Source organism: Felis catus, chromosome C2 (assembly GCF_018350175.1).
Source record: "Felis catus isolate Fca126 chromosome C2, F.catus_Fca126_mat1.0, whole genome shotgun sequence".
Classification (NCBI taxonomy): domain Eukaryota; kingdom Metazoa; phylum Chordata; class Mammalia; order Carnivora; family Felidae; genus Felis; species Felis catus.
Genome location: NC_058376.1, coordinates 97,566,874 through 97,588,987, shown reverse-complemented (window position 1 = coordinate 97,588,987; position 22,114 = coordinate 97,566,874). Strand labels below are relative to the sequence as shown.

Here is a 22,114-nt window from a genome sequence, read left to right as displayed (position 1 = left end):
TGCTCATTTGTTATAAACTTAAACACTTTTCCAGGAAATACAAAAATATCACTAAAATTATGTGATTTCATGTTAATCTTTTAAAACGTCTACATCAAATCACTGCAAAATGATTCTTCAAACAAAAGCAGCTTTCTTCCTTTATCTCACATTGTACCAATTTTGAAATTGACGGATGGGGTAGATGGAGTCATTATTCTAAATCCCTCACCCCTTACTCCCCCAGTATATCCACACTTTGCTATGCATGTACTGCTGACTGCTGAGGGCAGAGTATTCTTCTGCACTCTAACCTACTAAAGTTGGGACTGGTCATGTGACTTGTTTGGCCAATGAGAAGTGGACAAAAATGACAGCTTGGCAGCTCCAAGCCCAGGCTCTAAGAAGCACTATATGTTAACACCTACCTTCTTGTGCTCTTGTAAATCCACTGAGAGGGAAACCTCCAGGTAGATGCAATCCTTTTAGCAGCAGGTTGTGGAAAGGAGGCATTCAGAGTCTCCTTGAAACTCACCAAAAACCTGTTGCCCAGATCTAGGCTCAGGCAAGTCAGGCCCAGCCAAGCCCAGTCTGCAATGACAGAACCACAGCCAAACTGCAGAACTTGAACATGACTATGTTTGTTGTAAGCCACTGAGATTTTGAAATTGATACAAAACAAAAAGTAGTATATTGACTCTCTGTATCTTTAGATGGCTACTCATGTAACATTAGCTGCATCAAACCACACCTTCTTGATTTACTTACCCTAAACTACTCGTCATTTGCTATGGCTATCTTCCATTTTGGGAAAAAAAAAAAAAATCAGATCATTTTAATACAGGTTTTTTTTTTTTTAAGAAAAAAGGTTGTCATAAACAGACATTTGCTCTGTAACTGAAGCGTAATTTCTACAATAAACTATAATATACTGAATAAACTATATTTTAAGAAATCCAAGTTATAATTTTGTAACCTCAGATGCTTCTATAATTTACCAGTCCTCCAAGTGAACCAAACATAAAGCACCTGAATGTCTGATATACTCTAGAATCTTTTTCTCTGTTTTGTTTTGCTTTGTTGAGAAGTTTCTGAATAGCTTCCCATCCAAAACTCGCAGATGTGAACTAACCAGTGTTTAGAGGAGAAGCCAGTATGAATTAGCAACAATCTTGAAAGAGGTTTTAAGGGCGCCTGGGTGGCGCAGTTGGTTAGGCATCCAACTTCAGCTCAGGTCATGAACTTGCAGTTTGTGAGTTCGAGCGCCATGTTGGGCTCTGCGCCGAAAAACGTTTTAACACATGCAATTTTATTACTTTTGAGTACTAGTATTTTCAGGGTCGGTCTGAAAGTAGATGGGAATCACCTGTTAATGTCTTGGGTTAGGAGGATATTTTTTCATGTTCCTGATTCAAAAATCTGTTGTTTTAAAAAGTGGGGTAGATTTTGTTTATGGATTTTCTTTTTATCTGAGAGAGACAGAGAGCAAGCGGGGGAGGGACAGAGAGAGAGAAGGAGACAGAATCCCAAGCTGTCAGCGCAGAGTCCAATGCAAGGCTTGAACTCACCATTTGAGAGTTCATGACCTGAGCCGAAGTCAAGAGTCCGACCTTAACCACCCAAGCCACCCAGGTACCCCATGTTTACAGATATTTTATTAGTTAATTTTTTCTGTCATAATCTCAATGAAGATAAAGTACAACCTAACACAAGTTCAGTTATCACAAGTCATAAAAGTAATACTGATGAGATTTTCATGGATCAATTTCACGAATGTCATTGTCTTTTTTCTGCCGCTTATATATATTAAAGCAAAGCTGTACTGTGAAAACTGTATTAAGTTGATAAGTAGGAATTGCTACAGATGATTCTTATTTTCATTACTGTTCACTTAAGCTAGCATCTCAGAATTTAAAAATCACAAAATTTTAGCTCAGAAGGAATCTTAAGACTAGTTCAACTACCCACCACTTATCTGAGTTAACTCCGTAACACTTCCCCAAAGTGCTGTTGTACTTTATACCTTTCCAGAGCAAGGCGGTGTTTCCAAACTAGCGGGATTGCCAATATGTTTCAGGAAATTAATTTAGTGAAAGGCAGTAATTGAGCCTGTTGTAGTTTCTGCTTTAAAATAAATTACTTAAAAAATGGAAAAAGAATGGATCAAATGAGCATGAATGGTGGTTAACATGGGAACAAACAAGCCAGTTCCTATCCAGGCAGTCCCATGGGCAGCTTATACTTGGCTGAACAATGATACCAATGCTTGTGTCCTGAACTTTAAGGTATAGTTGTTTTTACTTTGGGTTCTATTTTAAAATTTAGGGGCGCCTGGGTGGCGCAGTCGGTTAAGCATCCGACTTCAGCCAGGTCACGATCTCGCGGTCCGGGTGTTCGAGCCCCGCGCGTCAGGCTCTGGGCTGATGGCTCAGAGCCTGGAGCCTGTTTCCGATTCTGTGTCTCCCTCTCTCTCTGCCCCTTCCCCGTTCGTGCTCTGTCTCTCTCTGTCCCAAAAATAAAAATAAACGTTGAGAAAAAAAAAATTTTAATTTTTACTGATAATAAACCAGTGCTTGTAGACAGAATGCATAGGAATATTAAATTAGCATTAGTAGAGGGGCAATAATAATGATGCTGCAAATGCATTCAAAATAGTCCTTAATTGGGATTATCTTACTCACAACAGTCATTGAGCACATCAAGGAGCTGCTAGCCCTAAAAACGGTAAAAGAACCAGAACATTCATAGCAGCAGCAATTGATATTACCCAAATGTCCATCAACAGAAGAATAAATTTGAATGGCATACTAACAGAAATGAATAATCTGTAACTACATGTAACAGCGTGGAGGAATCTCAAAACAATATTAAACAAAAGAAGCCGGACACGAGTATATATGAGTATATGTTGTTTGATTTCCCTTATATATACAATAATAAAGAGCAAGTTAATCCAGTTTTTATCCATAGGGGATCAGGGGCAGTCAGTGACTTGAAGGGGCTCCAGGTAACTTTGGGCTGCTGGTATTGTTATGTGTTTTGATTCAGTTGCTGGCTACACAAACATGTTTGTGAAAGTTCATGAAGCTGGAGACCTACAATTTGTGAACTTTTATGTATGTATGTAAGCTACAATTCACAGTTCAACAACTAAAATGTCAAATAAAGAGGCGTTAGATTCCACTGAGCTATTTGCTAATATTTTATCTACAAAGTCTTTCTTTCTATGTCAAATATAAGAACTCAATACAGTAAGTCTAAAAGTAATTCTAACTTTAGAGTTACAATACATAACTGATTTTAGACTACATTTTAATATACATCTGTGCCTAAATGAAATACAATGTTGTTTTCAATGTATTAAAAATTATTTTCTTACACAAATAATTCAGAGAATATTAAGTGGTCAGTGTCACTGAGAAAAAAAAAATTTAAGTCTTTATATATCATGAATATTAATTTTGTTATCTTTTTATTTTTTTTAATTTTTTTTTTCAACGTTTATTTATTTTTGGGACAGAGAGAGACAGAGCATGAACGGGGGAGGAGCAGAGAGAGAGGGAGACACAGAATCGGAAACAGGCTCCAGGCTCTGAGCCATCAGCCCAGAGCCCGACGCAGGGCTCGAACTTCCGGACCGCAAGATCGTGACCTGGCTGAAGTCGGACGCTTAACCGACTGCGCCACCCAGGCGCCCCTAATTTTGTTATCTTTAAAGTTACCTTTATTATAAAATTGTTGATAATATACAGAGCTAAGTTTCTTTTACATAAAATCACTTCTGTATCATGTACCATGTACAAATTAGGAAAATTCCCATAGGAGTTTGTGAGACTGTATGTTATTATAGAAAAAGTTTTGAGAATTAGAAGAAAAATTGGACACTACTTTAGTAATGGAGAAAAAATATGGTTAGGACCATTGATATCTGCTGACAAATTCCAGACCTGCCCACCAGTAAGCTGTGTGAGCTCTGTCAGATCAGCACTGTCCAACAGAAACACACTGTGAATCACATCTGTAATTTTTGAATTTCTAGTAGCCACATTTTATTTTTTTTTTTATTTAATTTTTTTTTTCAACGTTTATTTATTTTTGGGACAGAGAGAGACAGAGCACGAACGGGGGAGGGGCAGAGAGAGAGAGGGAGACACAGAATCGGAAACAGGCTCCAGGCTCTGAGCCATCAGCCCAGAGCCTGACACGGGGCTCGAACTCACGGACCGCAAGATCGTGACCTGGCTGAAGTTGGACGCTTAACCGACTGTGCCACCCAGGCGCCCCTCTAGTAGCCACATTTTAAAAAGAAGTATATATGCACTGAAATACACCAATAATACCTAATGTACACAGCACTTCATTGAAATGTAGTGCCACCAAAACAATGAAGTCACGTTCTACAGAAAAATATTTCACCGTGCTTTAGTCTTAACTTCTAAAATTTAAATTAAAGTTTAAAATTCAGTTCCTCAGTCACAGCAGCTGCATTTTAATGCTTCTGCCACACACGACCAACTGGTGGCTACCATATTGGACAGAGCCATTGTCAGGTCATTCCATGTCTCGGAGGCTCACTTTCTTTGCTGATAAACTAAACAAGTTATTATTTGAGATACAGAATTCCCAGTGGAATTTTTGCCAACTGAAGCCCACATGCCCCAATCAAAATGTGGGCCATTCACTGTGCAGGAATGCAGACCTGTGTGAAGGGATCTTTGGACTTCTTAAACAAAGTCAGAAACCTGGATATTTGCAAAACAACATCTTTCTTTTTCCATGGTAGACAACTACTGTGAAATTTTTCAGAGCACTGTGTGGGCCAAACCAAAACACGGCCACATGCTACTCTTTGCAACCTGGGTTCTATAAACATTCTTTCTTGCTCTACCGATCTATGATTTATTTAGGAGTGATTTGACTTCTACATCTGGAAACTAAAAAGCACAGCTGGAGAGTCATTTGAGTGGTGAGATTCAAACCCCTGCCCCCGCACCCCCCTCCTCCCCCCACCGTGAGGTCAAGGTGAAGCTACAGATGCTATCAGGAGGTGACAGCCTCCGGTGAAAGCAGAATCCCAGTGTGAGCTTAAGCTCAGTCTACACCCCAGGATGCAGAACAGTCTAAAAAAGAATTATCCTAAGGTAAGGGTCAGCCTAAGACCCTAATTTTGGATCAATGACAATGTGCCAGAGATAGAAAGGGTAACGAAGACAAGTATATCACAATAACTATCACTCTTATTGCCCTGGGTGGGACCCAGTCTCTACGAAGCCTGCTTGGATCCTCCAGGGTATGTAAGGTCCAAAAACAAAAAAGGTAATGTGCCAAAGACAACGGAGAAAGCTGCAGGGGTGAAGCAGGAAGCAGCGGCTTGAGCAGCTATCAGTACCTTCTGTGGACAAGAAGATGGGGAGAGGTGGGGAGTGGTGAAGCTGGAATTTATCCTGTCAGTTCAGATTAACAATGAACACTAGAGGTTATGTCACCCCCAGGCAGCACCAGATGATCTAGGAACACAAAAGCCTAGGCTCAAGGGATAGGAATGGTTGCTTATCATTCAGAGGAACCTGTAGGACAAGTAGTTAATCAGCACTAATGAAAGCTCTTGCATACAGAACAAAAATACTTCTCAGATTCCAAGTCTCTGGAGATGGAACAGACCTCTAGGGGACCAGATGAAGTGGCGTCATAAGTTATTTAGTAACATCTGCTAACATGACCTCACGGGCCTCCAATCAACAGTGTCTACCTCCTCAGATCTCTGTCCCCAGTTTTGTCCTTAGAAACCCTCACTTCCAAGCAATCTGTGAGTTCCAAACTTCTGTCTGGGCATTAGCTCCCCATTCTCCTGAGTGATGCCACACCAGTAAAGAGCCTATCTTCCTTCACTGCAAAAGCCCAGTGTCAGTTTGTACTGGCTTGCCATGCATCAGTTGGACAAACTTTCATTGTTTCCGTTACGGTGGTAGGTCGACTCCAAGGAGACTAGTTCTCATGTCCAGGTGAGTCATCATCTGGGAATATTCTGAACTTTTTGGCAGCATCTAAAAAGGACAGAGTTCCCTCTAAGGAGGTAAAGTCAGAAACTGTTTTGTGAATATTGTTAGAATCTCATTTCAATTCCAGGGTGAGGGAACCTTGGAAACCGAGGATAACTAAAAGCCCTGAATTAGGATTCAAACAATTTGAGCATTAACCCCAAGCGTGTCATCGCCATGCTGTGTGACTTCTGTTTCCTCACATTTAAAATGGTAATAACATGGAATATTGCTTTTCTCTATATCATTGGGTTCCTCCAGGACCAAATGGTATCATGAATATAAAGTAATTTGGAAGGTATAAATTTCTCATGTAATTGCAAGGCATTTTTTATTATTTACTAAGTAATTACTAGTGAATTCTAGGAATGCAATTTATTAAATACCATTTAAATCCCTAATAAGGAATCTCAAATTTGAGAGGGGTGGAGTAGGTTAGGGCTTTAGGGAAATAGCAGTGAGCACTGACCACCCCATTACAAATTCAGCCATTTTCTAGAGGATTCATCGGGTAGGACCAAGGGAGCTCAAATTCCAAGATGGACTTGAAAGGACCTCAGAAGAAGGAATTTGCCCTAAAGCAGTGGTTCTTAACCTTTTTTAGGTCACTGATGCTTTGAGGATCTGATAAAAGCTATGGCTTCTGTCTTAGAAAAAGGCACATATACAGAATGGACATATATTTTCAGAAAGTTCCTGGACCCCCATGGATCCCATATTGCAAATGCTACCCTTAAAGAGAGGGTCACAGATGAGACACAAAATATGGCCTTAGGAATGAGTTGTTGCTGGGTAGGAGGCAGTTGTGAAAACAGCTGGAGGCCTACAATAAAACAAAACAGTCTTTCTTTAAAGGCTCAGCCTGTACTCCAAGTATTGCTACTATGGGATCCTTCGATGAAGACTTCTTGGGGTTTAAATAAGGAGTCTGACATGCACACACAAAAGCATCATTCTAGCTAACTAGGTTAGTAACTACTGCTTCCTTGGACAGTCTCACAGCAGAGTGCACCCTCTAGCTTAATCTAAATGGATATTAATCAACCAACAGAGAAAAAGATATATGAGAAAAACAAAACAAAACAATATGCAACCCTAAGAACCACACTGCACATGTTAGTACTACATCGTAGAATACGTAGTGAATTTTTCACACTTTGGTTTTTGGAACATAGAACAAAGACCACATATCATGAGGACTTAACAGTATGCATGTGAATATCACAAAGGAAAAGAAGTCCATGGCAACCCAGAATTGACAGTGGGTATCATGGCAGCAATCTAGTGCCCACATTGATAGCAATGGGGCAGGAAGAGTCATGGATTCCACAGAAAGTCAACAGCAACTTTTCACTGGCAAGAAAGAACTGTCCTTGATTCTTGAATGGAACATGGCTTCATATTTTGACAAGACATTCTCTACTCACTTCCTAATCCAATCTCTTAGAGAATATAACGGAAGGCAAATGGAAACTAGAAATATTTATCTTGTATGTCTAATAGCTAAAATATGTTAAGAAGGGTGAGGTCATACTATGAATTTTGGAATGATTGTTCAGGAAACATTATTTTTTTTTATTAAAAAAATTTTTTTTTCAATGTTTATTTATTTTTGGGACAGAGAGAGACAGAGCATGAACAGGGAGGGGCAGAGAGAGAGAGGGAGACACAGAATCGGAAACAGGCTCCAGGCTCTGAGCCATCAGCCCAGAGCCCAACGCGGGGCTCGAACCCACGGACCACGAGATTGTGACCTGGCTGAAGTCGGACGCTCAACCGACTGCGCCACCCAGGCGCCTCTCAGGAAACATTATTTAATGACTTTTTCATAAAATGCTACAGTCTATTGTTATTTTTTTAATATTACGGAAGAATAATCTTGTATTTCAATCTTTACACTTGACTTCCAAAGTAGAGACCAACGAACGAGTTGAAATCACTAATCATGCAGTTAATGTTCTTTCTTTAAATCAAACGTATTTATCTTTCTAAGACCATAAAACTCACTCCTCAAAAATTTATCTTCTGATTACCAAATAACAAGGTTTTCGTCAAAGACTGCAGTCTATAAAAGCAGAAGGAACAATCAGAAGTAAAAATATATGAACAAACACACTGCACTGCCTTCCTACATACCTGCCAAAGAAATACAGTCAATTGTAGGAGTGAAACGTTACACATATTGTCAATGGATTTTGAAACTCCTCAAGGACATGAGCCTTCCACTCTGCGATTTCCCTCAGCAGCTTACTAGCTGGGTTTACATTTCAGAGAGTCACCTGCAACTCTTTTAATTTCAATCATTACAGGTCAAATGGTTTAAACACGAGAGTTTCTCTCCACAGTGCCATGATTTCAAATGCCACTTCCTGCTAATATACTTCAAATTAAATAATAAATCACATTTAAATACGTAGTAATGCATTTTTACAAAAGTATTATGTTGGATAATCCAAGAAAGTAATTCAGAGCAGTGCCTGCTACATAGCAAGTGCTCAGTGAGTTTTCGTTTATGATGAATTGGTAATGATACTGCCAACAATGACAACAATGACATTCTCACCTGGTAGGCAGCTGCTTAAGGGGACCCTAATGACCCCCACTTTCTGTTATTCATGCCTTCATAAGCCCTTCCCTTGCACATGGACTGAACTTAGTGATTCAAGTTTAATGAACAGAACATGGCAGAAGTGATGGGTTATCACTTTCAAGGTTGAGGTTATTAAAATATTTTCACTTTCATCTTAGGTTCTTGCACACTCTTTAGTTCTCCCTTGGATCTCTTGTCCTGGGGGAAGCCAGCTTTCATTTTTTTTTTTTTTTAAGTTCCACAGTGGAACTGCAGAAAGTCCTATGGAAAGGCCCAGATGAGCAAGATTAAAAGTGGATCTTCTGAGGCCTGCCAATGATCACATTAGTGAATTCTGAAGCAGATCCTTCAACCCCAGTTAATTTCTGAGATGACTACAACCCTGGTCAGCAGCTTTACTGCAACATCATGAGATATCTTAAAAAAAAATCATCCAGCTAAGCCCAGATTCCTTTCCTATAGTAACTGTGAGATAACATTTTTTGTTCTAAGCCAATTCAGTTTGCGGATAATTTGCTATGCAACAGGATAACCGATACAGATTTTGGAGGTAGGGTGCTGCAATAACAAAAATCTGAAAGGTGGGAACAGCTTCAGAACTGTGTGATGGGACTTAAGAGCATGAGTCAACATGTAAAGTGCTTTAAAAATACTATTCACAGAATTATGGACTTTGAAGAGATTGCTAGGAAGGGTGTAAATAAAAATGAGAAAATTTTCTTGGAAATTGTAAATTATGTAGTGGTGGAAGGTGTAACAATACCCACACTTATATATAGTTACATGATCTGTATGTGGTCACTTGCAGTTGTATGAGAAATAAAAAATGTGCCGCACGAACTGGGTAATTTAGCTGTGGAGATTTCCCAGCAAAGTGCTGGAGATGCTACCTGGTTTCTTCTTAAACTGGGAGATGATAAATTGAGGGAAGGACCACTAAACCAAAAGAAGGCTTTGAAAATTGATGGTTTTCAAACCACTTGATGGTTTTGAAAATTCTCAGCATCTCTGGACAGCAAACAATACTAACACTAAGAAACAGCTCCCACACAAAGATTAATTCCAAGGAACTGCCAGGAAAAAAAAAATGGTCTAAAGATGAGACAGAGAGGCACCTGAGTGGCTCAGTTGGTTAAGCATCTGACTTCAGCTCAGGTCATGATCTCAAGGTTCGTGAGTTCAAACCCCACATCAAGCTTTGTGCTGATAGTGCAGAGCCTACTTCGGATCCTCTGCCTCTGACAGATCCTCTCTCTCTGCCCCTCCCCTACTCACACTCTCTCTCAAAAATAAACATTTAAAAAATAAAAATAAAATAAAGATGAGACAGAGAGTGTGGCTTCAGAAATTCCTGTTAAGACCTTGGAAATGTAGCCTCCTAATGAGCTTTTCAGTTGTACCACAGGGTCTCTTAAAAGCTTAAGACCGTGACTCAGCGATCCTTTCAGCAGGCCTTTGGAAAGTTAAAGGGCACTGCCCATCCCTTGTCTCAGCAGAAGCCCAAAGTAGAGAAAGATTTATCTCTAAGAAATACGGGGGTATGATCTTTGTCTAACTGAGTAAACCCTAACAAGTTTCAAAGGGGACTGACAAAAGCTTTAAGAGGATTTTATCAGCAGAAACTCTGCCATTTTAGAATGAAAGGAACAGACCGTGCTAAATGAAAAACCGCCATAAATCCCCCAAATCCTACCGGCAGGAAGCAGGCTGAGAAAACAACTGCAAGGCTTCTGGGTGGCTCAGCTGGTTGACTGTCCAATTTCGGCTCAGGTCATGATCTCACTTGTTAGTGAATTCAACACCCACATCGGGCTCACTGCTGTCAGCTCAGAGCCCACTTCGGATCCTCTGTTCCCCTTTCTCTCAGCCACTCCCCCACTTGTGGTCTCTCTCAAAAATAAACATTAAAAACAAAAACAAAAACTTCAGCTGCAAAACACGTGCCACCTTTCATAAGAAGGGAAAGACGACTCAGAGAGGGGAGCCAATAGCCCAAGGAGTAGAATGAAGAGCCATGGAGAATTATCCCCAACTCTGGAAACTTCGTCAAGAAACTTCTGCTTAGCAGGATTTCAGAACTGCTATGGACCAGTGACTCTTACCTACCACAAATCTTATTCTTTTTTGACCAAGAACATGCAGGTATCTTATGCCTGCATCATTGCTGTATGTTGGTTGTGTTGAGGTCAGATATCCTGACTCCATAGTTTCACAGATCTACAGATGACGAGGAACTATATTTGAGGAACTATACCTGAGGAGCCCCACTCACACCCAGGTCAAACGTAGATGACTTCTGGATTTAGAGCTGATGCTCACCTATACAGTGAAGACCATTTATTTTTCATCTTTTAATGAAAATGATGCCTGACATCAGTGCAAATTAACATGTTTTATAGCATCAAACCTTTAAAAAGGATATAAAAGCCTTTTAAGAATTCATGTGTGTTAATAGATTGAGAGATTAATAGGTTATAGATTTATCTCACTGATGTAAAACTAAATAAATGCTAACCAAATACAGAAGCAACAGCTATCCAATTTTAATCTGTTTAGAATATTTATTTCATAGCATCATAGCTGGTGTTGAGACCATACAATGTCAAAGCTCTCTTAAATATCTTGATTTACACATTTTTGTTGTTGTTTATAACAAAGTTCCACTTAAAGAAGGGATTTAAATGGCATGTGCAATGGGAAATGAAATGTTCAGCTCTCCTAAAATGATTATATATTTTTCTTAAACTCACTCTCAACAGAAACAGTGTCATTCAAATGTTCCATAATGCCTTATCCTTCAGAATGACAGCCCGTTTTTTACTTTTCTATTCACAGTCTATCATATTGTGACATTTTATATATGAAAAACAGTTAAGGCATTATTTTAAAAAATGTCATGCTATTTTAAAGAGCAATTTATTTCATGCCCACATCCCTCCAGGCTATTAGTGAGGTTTATTAGCAAAAGCCAATATAACTGGCATGTCCTCTGGATAGGCACCCACTGGCCAAGAAAAACAAAGAACACAAATATGCCATTCAGAAATACATAGCATTGTTTAAAAATAGCAACGCCCATTTCTGCTGGAACTGAGAAGAATGTGCTGGTCTCCAGTGACAGGAGAGCACGGTAGGGGAATGCTATGTTGTACTGGAAGTCAGAACACAGGACACGTGGGCTTAGCTTGAGATACATGATAAATGATTCACCTGCTTCAAGACTGTTTTCTTAACTGTAAAATTCAATGTCTGTATCTGAGTCAATCGGTTAATGCAGTCCTGAACTACAGACACTCAGGTACTCAAACATGACTTCTTACTTTATGTATGCAAAACCTGTATAGGCACTTTGGGTTGACAAATTTCACATTTTCCCCTAAAACAAACTTACTAAAAAAAAAAAACAACACTACTACCTTGTAAATGAAAAATATGATTTACATGGCATTAATGGACAGTGACTGTAAAATTTAAACATAATAATATGAAAAAACAATTATTAGATTCTAGCTATCAAACTGTTGGTTGTCCTAGTCTGCTCTCTTTGAGAAAAACAAATGGGTAACTATATCTATGAGAGAGATTCTAGCATGAAACTGAGAGTTTCTACTTGACTTGTCAAGAAAACACTGAAAGCAAATTCAAAAGAATCTGAGGTCTTTATTATATGATTCAACATTATTTAATGCAGCATCTGGATACTACCTAAAATCAACTCCAAATCAACCAAAATTCCTTTCTGTAACAGCAGCAAATGTCCTACACTCTGGAAATGCTACATCAAATAATCACACTGGTATTTCTGATTCTAAATTTTATCTTGACTCTTCATGTGACAACCCACCTAACCTACTTTCTCAAAACCATTAATATTGTCATGAGAAACACTAAAATAATTTTGAGGGCAATGGAGTACTGTGGAAAGAACACGGCTGGGAAGTTGCGTTAGGGTTCAAAGCTCAGTTTCATTAGATTTGACCTTGACACTAGCAAGTTAACTAACCCCTTGAGCCTCAGATTGCTCACTTACATTAAAGTGCTCATGTCAGTGTTAAATAAGAAAATGCATGTAACGTGCTTAGCACAGCACCTGAACAGGTAGACATTCCACAAATGTTATGTAGTTTTAAAAATTTTAATTTCTTCAAATAAATTTTCAAAATTCTATCAAAATAAATTCACTTTATTTTTAAAGGTTTTTTTTTAAAGTTTATTTATTTATTTATTTATTGAGAGAGCGAGAGAGAGAGAGAGAGAGAGAGAGAGCAAGCAAGCGGGAGAGGGGCACAGAGAGGGAGAGAGGGAGAATCCCAGACAGGCTCCACGCTGTCAGCACAGAGCTCGATGCAGGGCTCAAACTCACAAATTGTGAGATCACAACCTGAGCTAAAACCAAGAGTCAGATGACACTTAACTGACTGAGCTATCCAGGCGCCCCAAAATAAATTCACTTTAAATAACAGTGCTCAAAAGGAAGATACAGTTTGCCACTTTTCTCTTCCAGTAAAGTTGTATTACATATAACTTTGACTTCCGAAGCTACAAAAGTCACAAAGCACTGACTGGCAAAAGTAGCAAAAAACATTCTGTCCTCAATAATAAAATAAAAACACTTACTTGTCAAAACGAAAAACAACAATTCTTAGTTGTTACCATGTAAAGCATACTCAGGTCTTTTCTTCCCCACCCCCCGCCAAAAAAAAAAAAAAAAAAAAAGTACAGTAGAAAATACAGAGTGAGACTGTCTTAAGTCAAGTAAAAGTTTCAGCCAAGTTGGGCAAATAGCTCTGACAAAAGCCACATTTAGGCCATAACTAATAACGCTATTACCTGCTAGATGTAAACAGTGAGCAAAATAAAAAGCAGCTCAATGCTAATCCAGCAACAGTAGTCCCAGCCACCTAATAAATGCAATAGTAATGTGCTCCAGGATCCCTGCTAGTCATTTCAGATGTATTATTTATAATCTACACAAGTGTGCAAGTTAGACATTGTTATTCCCAATTAAACATGACGAAACTGAAGTCCAGAGGCGTCACTTGCTTGTTCAAGGTCTCTACCTGTGAACACCAGAGTTGTATTCAAACAGCACCTGATGCCAAAACCAATCGCCCTTCACTAGTCCCTCTTTCTTTCTTTTTAGGACATAAACATGTGAGCAAGAATATTCCTCAACGCTTTGAAAAGTCATAAACTGATAGCACTCCCCTTTCTTCTCTCTGCCTTCTTCTAGTTTCTCTCAAACCCACTGCACTTCGATTCCCCAACTCCAAGTCACTGATTCCTTAGGTCTCTGAAACCTGTCTTGTGTTCCAGCCCTAGAAGTAACCATCCTTGGTATGACAGGAGAGAATAAAGAAGTCAAGGAAAACTTCCAATCTATATGGGACTTAAACTAAAGGCTCACAAATAATGAGAAATTGCTTATATAGTCAACCAATATGGACGTGTTCCAATTTGCAGGGATGACTAAGGCAGACATAAAGTGTAGACTCATACAATACAAACTTATGCAAATCATATACATATATAACAGCATGCTTAATTGAAACAGATTTCAAAAAGTAGCTAAAAGCTTTCATCTTTTATTCAGGAAATGCATTTTTTTTAATGTTTATTTTTATTTTGAGAGTGAGCAGGGGAAGGGCTGAAAGAGAGGGAGAGAGAAAATTCCAAGCAGGCGCCTCAATGTCAGCACAGAGCCCAACACTGAGCTCGAACTCATGAACTGTGAGATCAGGACCTGAGCCAAAATCAAGAGGTGGATGTTTAACCGACTGAGTCACCTAGGCGCCCCATCAGGGAATGCATTTTAAGGCAGGATTTTACATACACATAAAAACTACTGACCTTAAAGAGTATTTCATTCTGCTCTATTTTTTTAAATGAAAATGTTCATTTAATAAACAGTATCTCGTTGATGTTTATGAGACCCGACTTAGCACTTAAAAATGAGTATACCTAACTACACACAACCCACACTTGTGGGTCTAAATTATTGAGTTCTGGGAACCATTCAATAATTGTTGGTTAAAAAAAAAAAAAGATAGCAAGACTTGAAACCCAAGTGCTGTGACTCCTCAACCTGTATCTACCAGACTTCACTGCCCACCACATAATAAGCACACTCATAAGCAGACAGGAAACACCACAAAGGTGTAGACCTACTATCTTCTGAGTGCCAGGCACCAGGCACTGGAGATGAAATAATAAATAAAGACTGGGCCTGAGCTGAAGAAGACTTTTATCCTTTTTTAAGCAGATTCAGGGTAGGCTGAAAACAAAGAAGTTACCAGTTCCAATGTGATCTGTTGACGCTCAGGCTAGCAAGCCATCCTGTGTTAAGAGAACACAATGCAAGAAACAACTAACTTGAATAAAAATATGAGCCTTGGAAGCACCACATTTTTACTTTAAATAGTTGTGATATACTCATCTGGAACAGGAGAACAGGAAACATTATATGAACCTTTTCTTGATGATTTCCTGCCATCACTGCAATAATGTAACACAGTGTTTCGGGAATGAGGGCTATTTGCCCCTATTTTTAAAAAAGTTAAATAGTTCTATCTCTATCCCAGATCCTATTGCACAAGGTTATTGCCTACCACTAGGAGTTACACCTTCTTCTTATCTGATATGACACAGAAGGGAGTTAATCAGTAACCCTACTTTAATTTCCTAAGTTTAAATTGTCAGTGAAGGTCCCTTCTCCAGAGGAAAGTACTTGGATTTGTGTTCGTTTACCGGTTTCCTTTGATGTCCAGTCAGGTACAATAAAAGGAGGTAGTTAATTATAAAAACAGATTTTGCCAATTTGAACACTTTTACCCATGACAAACCTGGAGAGGAGAAATGAAATATCCTACCTCAAACAGGGACCATGATGATGATAACAGATCATCTTTAATGAGCAGTACCTACTATGTGCCAAGTATGTCCTAGGAGCTTAACAGGATTCATTACTTTATCCTCACATTATCCCGATAAAGTAGGTCATTCTAATCTCCACTGCATAAGAAAAATGAGGGCCATGTTCACACAGAAAGTTGCAGGGTTAGTATCTGAATCACATGCTCTGGGTAAAAGCAACAACAACAAAACTTTATGGCCAGAAAAGTAAAGTAATGTGTGATACAGCTCAGTTTTAAGATTATAGGGATGTGGCTGGCTCATCCCTATAAGTTTTGATAAGTAATGTGTGATACAGCTCAGTTTTAAAGATTATAGGGATGTGGGGGCACCTGGGTGGCTCAGTTGGTTGAGCGTCCAACTTCGGCTCAAGTCATGATCTCACGGTGTATCTGCACTAGGCTCTGCACTGTTAAGTGTAGAGCCTGCTTGGGATTCTCTCTCTCCCTCCCTCTCTGCCTCTCCCCCATTCAGCCTCACAGGCACTCACGCTTTCTCTCTCTCAAAGATAAATAAACTTAAAAAAAAAAAAAAAAGATAATAGGGCTGTGGTTCCCAACCCTGGCTGCATATTGTAATCACCTGGGGAGAACGACATAGGGGTTTCACTCCCACAGACTGTGGTTTAGTTGGTCTGAGAGCTGCCCACGTGATTCTAATGGGCAGTCAGAGCTAAGAACCACTGTGTATGGACACGGAGAATGGAGCATGGCCCACCTGAAAGCAGTTTTTTTTTTAAAAAAAAATGTAAGAGGTTAAGTAAACATTGTGCTGGTCAAAGGTTGTTAACTGCTGCCTCTGCCACCAATATGTAACCTCTGCCCCACTGCTCAAGGTAATTGATGTGTGGTGTAAGTGGGAGATAGATAAGCAAATAGATACATAGGCCGGCAGACTTGGACATTTGTTTTTACCGGAGAGGAGGTAGCCTAGTCTTGGAACTTTCCCCAGGTCGCCCCTCACCATCTCCTATTTAAGGAACTGGTCTACTACAAAATGTACTTAGAGTTAGACATAACCTACTTTCAAAATAATCTCTGGAGTACAACCCATTCTTAAACTGAAGATGACCTAAATATTCTCACTTAACAAATGTGTACCTTCAGATTATAGGGCCAAACTACTTAAACATTTCAAGAGTCATTTTTTTTTTTTAAAGAGGCCACTCATAATTAACTCTGATCTTAATCCACTCCAGGTCAAGAGATCTCACTTAACTAAACAAGTTCTGAGAATGGAGAGCCTAACGCCCTCAAAACAAATCTATGCAGGTGGTACAACAGAGCGCTGCTGAGTGAAATGTCATTTGTCATTGGGGAAGCAAAAGATGCTAACGTCAGAAAACCTTCATTAAATGACCTGCAGATGTGAAATCCAAAATAAACGCTATAGGAGTCAATCATGTGGCCTGCCTGGGAAATAATGCTTCAGGGATGATCATATTGTAATTGTTCCAGCACCACAATTCAAGAGGAAATGTCAAAAGGGTACATTAAGAAATAGACTTTAAAGCTACTCAAACTAGCTACATTTTTTCATCTCCTACTGCAAAACAAATGTTGTATATTTCAATGGCCTTGTATCACCACTTACCACCACTCTCCTCCACAACTTTCACCAAAAGGCAGCCAATAAAAGGAGAAAAGAAATTGAGATTGATTTTCAAAACTAAATACTGCAAATACAGGCCACCACTCAGAAATCAGGGCCTCAGTCAATCAGTTCCAGCTTTGGCTGCGAAGGTAAATGCTCTCCTTGGGCTTGGGGGAAATGTTTGGTTACTTTGTTTTGTTTTGTTTTGTTTCAAAAAGCAGAGACAGGGAAGTGAAGGCCGAGAGGGCAGACAAAAATGCATGGGATTAACTTTCTCACTACTGTTCAGAATAATTTCCTTTGTTGACTGAATAAATATATATTGATCCCCTCATGAGCGTCAGGCACCGTGCAGTGCTGAGGAGGTACTGGTTAACTTGACAGTGTATGTTCACATCGGTCTCCTAAGCTAAGAGACCAAGGTAACAACCTCATAAAATCCACCACACATGCCCCTTCCAGCCACATGTGTGAAAATCCAGTCCTGCCCTTGTAGTATTAGATCATAAATTTCTCCCTTTGTCTAACTGCGCTGAACTTCACAGGAAGCCACTGATGTCTTCTAAGTAAATACATAAATATCCAGAATTCATACACCAACAATAAGTCATGGGTAAATACCAACAAGTTTAAAGAAAAATTTTCTTAGCCCAAGTCTGCACCAAAACAGGTTTTCCTTTTGAGCCAAACCCAGCTCACATATTTTCACTGCCTGTGGCTATGCAGCTTCAGTAAGCTAAAAATAATTCCTTTTCTTCTAAGTTGGGAAGAGAAAATAAGACCAAGCAATCAGCTGCATGTCCTTTTCTCTCGTTTCAATTTTTTTTTTACTAGAAAACACTCAAAATAGCTGAAGCCACGAAAAGGCATCTGTTTCATATTTATATACACATACACTGACAGAAACATCCATCCAGCTTATATTTTCCCAGTAATACGAAATTAGCTATATTTGCATCATCAGCAAAGACTGTCAACATTTCACTGCTCACAGCTTTCTACTATTATTTTCTGCTTGGGGAGAGGACCACATAAGTATTGAAAACTACACACAAGTACAAGCAAAAGCTTTCAAAAAGTATATACAGGATGACTATGCTCTAAGGCCACATCGCGCTTACTTTGCAGTCATGCATCATTTATGTTTCTGAAATTTACATTAAAGGAGATTCTAAAATAGAAGGGTAGAAACTTTAAATCTTTCTGCAGGTCTTGCTCAAGTTGTGTTTACTGTATCTGATAAACTGAAAAATTCTATTTCTCTCCTTGGACTTCTCAAGGCTAACTGTAAAGTACCACCTCCCACCCCCCCACCCCCAACACACACGCCTACCTATCTCTGTATTAAACTAAAAGTTTCGCAGGAAGACAAACTTTTTCCCTCCAAAACATATCTGGGGGATGGTGAACAGCGGCAGTGTGGACTTTTCCAATACCTCCAACATCTCTAAAGTCACCCTATTAAATTAATAGAAACCACCAGGTTCCATTCTACTGGGCCTTTAGTTGGGCTGCTAGGTCATGGCTAAATTTCCCTTGAAAAAACAACATGGTTTGGGAAATCACCGCCAAACTCCATCTCTTAGACTACTGACAAGGGCAACTGCAAAGCAAATACCCACAAACCAGGACCGTGCCTCTCCGGGATGGGCTGGCAGACACGGAGGAAGGGCTATTGGTCGGTCTGCCCGGACTCCAGCTGGGCCACTGACAAGGACTGGGGTAAAGCGCTCAGTGTGCGCCGGCCCATCCAACGCCCAACGGGACCAGCCTCTGAGCGACCAATTTCAAACGTAACCGCCGGAGGAAGCGGGACGATGGGAATGTCATCTCCCTTGACACTTTGAGGACCCGGGCGGCCCTGCAGGGCTCAACTCTGAGGTCCGTGATGGTCAGCGGTGGCACCCGCAGGGCCAACGTTTCCCCAAAGCCACTTTTCCAGCCGGGGCGGGAGGCGCGGGGCGAAGTTAGCCACCGGCCGCGCGCGTCCCGTTAACCGTACCTTGCAACTGGGCAGAAAGGGACTCCTGGTGCTGCTGGTACTTGAGCGCCACCGCCTCGGCTTTCCGCAGCTGCGTCTGCAGCTCGTAGTAGAGCATCGCGCCGTAGAGAAAGCCGAACACCACGGTCAGCAGCAGCAGCGTCTGGAAAATCCGCTTTTGCTTTCGGGAGCACATCCCGTTTCCCATAGTCCCGCCTGGACCCCGCGCCGCGGCCGCCCCCGCCGCCGCCGTCCCTTCCTCCCCTCTGCGGGAGCGAGCGTCTCAGCAGCGGCCGCCGCAGGAGGTGGCCGGACGCAGCATGAGGAGGAGACGCGAGACACAAAAGCGGGGCCCGAGGGGAAGTGGCGCCCGCTCAGCCCCCGCGCGCCGTGGGGCGCGCAGCCATCGACGCCGCCTGGGCAGCGGCCGCCAAACTTTTGCGAGGCTGGCTCTCCGCGAGTGCCCGGGCCCGGCGAGGGGCCCTCCGCATACTTCCAAGCGGACCGTGCCCGCGCCGGTCCCCAGACGCCGCCTGCCTTTTTTCCTCCTCCCCACTTTTTGGCTCGGCTGCCCCCGGCGGCGCTCGGAGTCCCGCCCCGGCCGCTCCCCGCCCCCTCGCGGCGGCTCCCGCTGCGCGACTTTGTTGCCACCAAAAGGAGGGGGTACGCTCCCAACAAAAGGACGCGGCTCCAGGCGGCGCCTCCGCGCGCAGCCCGCCGGAGTCGGTGGATGGGCGGGGGCCGGCTGGCCCCTCTGGGTTTGGGGGGACGGCGGGCCGGTGTCACTGACCGGGCTGCCCAACCTCGGCCGCCGCCGCCTCCCACCCAACTTACGTGTCACCCACGGCCCCGCTATTCTGGCCAACGGGATTCCGGGAGGAAGTCCCACTCGGGCTCCCCGCTCATTGGGCCCGTCCGAGCCTCCGCTCCCTCCCTTCGGGGAGGCAGTGCGGGGCTCGATTGGACGCCCGCTTTGTCCGTCCGACCCCGGGGCCGCGCCTTCCCTCCCACCCCGGGGGCCGGCGAGGGGCTCCGTGGGCAGAGCGGCCGCCTGGCGCCGGGGTGCGCCCACGTGGAGTGCGGGTGGATGGGGAGAGGCCGCAGAGCCAGGGCCCGGGAGGTGGGGTGCGCGGGCGACGTGTCCCGGCTTGCGGCTGGGCGAGGTACGGTGCGCACGTGTGTGTGTGCAGGTGAGAGAGAGTGTGTGTGTGTGTGTGTGTGTGTGTGTGTGTGTGTGTGTGTGTGAACGCACGTGGGGAGAGGAGTACAGTGCGTGTTAGGGGGGCAGTGGGTGAAAGCAGCTGCTTACGCTCGACCGACCCGTTCTTTCTTTCTCTAGCCAGTGGGCAGATGCGGCAGACACCCGGGATAGCTACACCGTCAGCATAATCTGCGTAGCCGAACTGGAGAAGCCTTGCGGATGGACTCTGGCCCCAACCCGGGGGCTAGGGTGAATGCGTGTGTGCCCGCTGATGGCAAGACACGGTCTGGGGGACTCACGTACGCTAACGCGCTACTTACTGCTCAACTGTCCGTGTGGATCGGGGCAATGAGCTTGCCTTTGGCAGAGGCGAAAGAAGTGACCTCATATTTCCCCCCAGCTTCCAAACAGAATAACTTAAAGATAAATCTCAGAGGCTGAAATAAGTATGCATAAGTTTCGTCACATGTATTTGTTTGATCGGTGGCAGAAATACATCAGTGACATCGGTAAATTACACTTTAAAGGCCAACAAAGGTTCCCTATGTAAAACAGAGTAAAACAAACTTAACCACAAACCTCTTCAAAAAAGAAATCTAATTCAAAGAGAACACTGCTTTTGTTCTTTCTATGTACTAGAGAGGGAAAAAATTGAGGTTGATAATTTTGTTTTTGCTCTTGACCTGACTTCTAAGAAAGTAAATTATTTCTCAAATGCCTCAGTAGTGTCATGGAACTTACTTTATACTGCATGATTTTTATGATATTCTAACCAGATTTTAGTTATCACTATCAATAGTAGCCAGTGAGTGCTCAAAATGAAGGTAGATGTGCTTAGCCAAATTAAACGTAAAGACAGTCCCTGGTGCTGAACATTTTGGGGTAGACTCTGAGACTAGAGAATGCTAAAACCATAAAATAAGCCTCAATTACTACCTAGTTAGCCTATGACACTTATACTACCATGAAAACTAAGTTTGCCTGGCATGTGTTTTTCCCTAATCAATAATAACTTACAATAGAACAATATGTTTTTCAAAAATACTTTCATTTGTTATCTCACTTACCACACCCAGATTAAGGGTTAGCCTCACATTTTGGTAAAGAAACCAAAGTTTATTAAAGTGACTGAGAGCTGTCAGAGAAAGTGAAATATCATATGATTACACTCATATGTGGAATTTAAGAAACAAAAGAGATGAACAAAGGGGAAGGGAAGGAAAAATACGATAAAAACAGAGGGAAGCAAGCCATTAAGAGACTCTTAAATATAGAGAACAAACAGGGTTCCTGGAGAAGGTGTGTTGGGTGGGGGGATTAAGAAGGGCATTAAAAAGGACATTGGTCGGAATGAGCACTGGGTGTTGTAAGTGATGAATCACTGAGTTCTACTCTTGAAACCGATACTACGCTGTTAACTAATTTATATTTAAATAAAATTTTAAAATTAAAAACCAAGGTGACAGATGGCTGTAGGACCTAGGACATGCAGAGAGTTAGGAGTTCAGCAGAATTAGATCCAGGTTAGAATCCTGCTCTTTTTATCACTTTCTTTTGTAGAAGTCAAGTTCTCATTCTTTTTTTTTTTAATGTTTATTTATTAATTTTGAGAGAGAGAAAGAGAGCACAAGATGGGGAGAGGGGCAGAAGGAGAGAGAGAATCCCAAGCAGGCTCCGCACTGTCAGCACAGAGCCTGGAGAGGCTCAATCCCAGGAACCATGAGATCATGACGCGACACTGACCAGAAATCAAGAGTCCCACGCTTAACAGACTGAGCCACCCAGTTTCCCCAGTTCTCATTCTCTTTAAACAAGTGATA

General features: G+C 41.7%; 1 protein-coding gene across 4 annotated transcripts in view; it reads right to left on the bottom strand.

Moving 5' to 3' along the window:
• The window catches only part of GOLIM4 (golgi integral membrane protein 4), a 79,860-nt gene extending 60,221 nt beyond the window's left edge, over nucleotides 1-19,639 (bottom strand). For all 4 annotated transcript variants that reach the window (XM_006936274.5, XM_003991933.6, XM_006936275.5 and 1 more), the window contains exon 1: nucleotides 19,115-19,639. In XM_006936274.5, the coding sequence (XP_006936336.1) occupies nucleotides 19,115-19,301 (187 nt within the window). In that variant the 5' untranslated portion in view covers nucleotides 19,302-19,639. The remainder of the gene's footprint in view (nucleotides 1-19,114) is intronic.
• Between the last annotated feature and the right edge of the window lie 2,475 nt (nucleotides 19,640-22,114).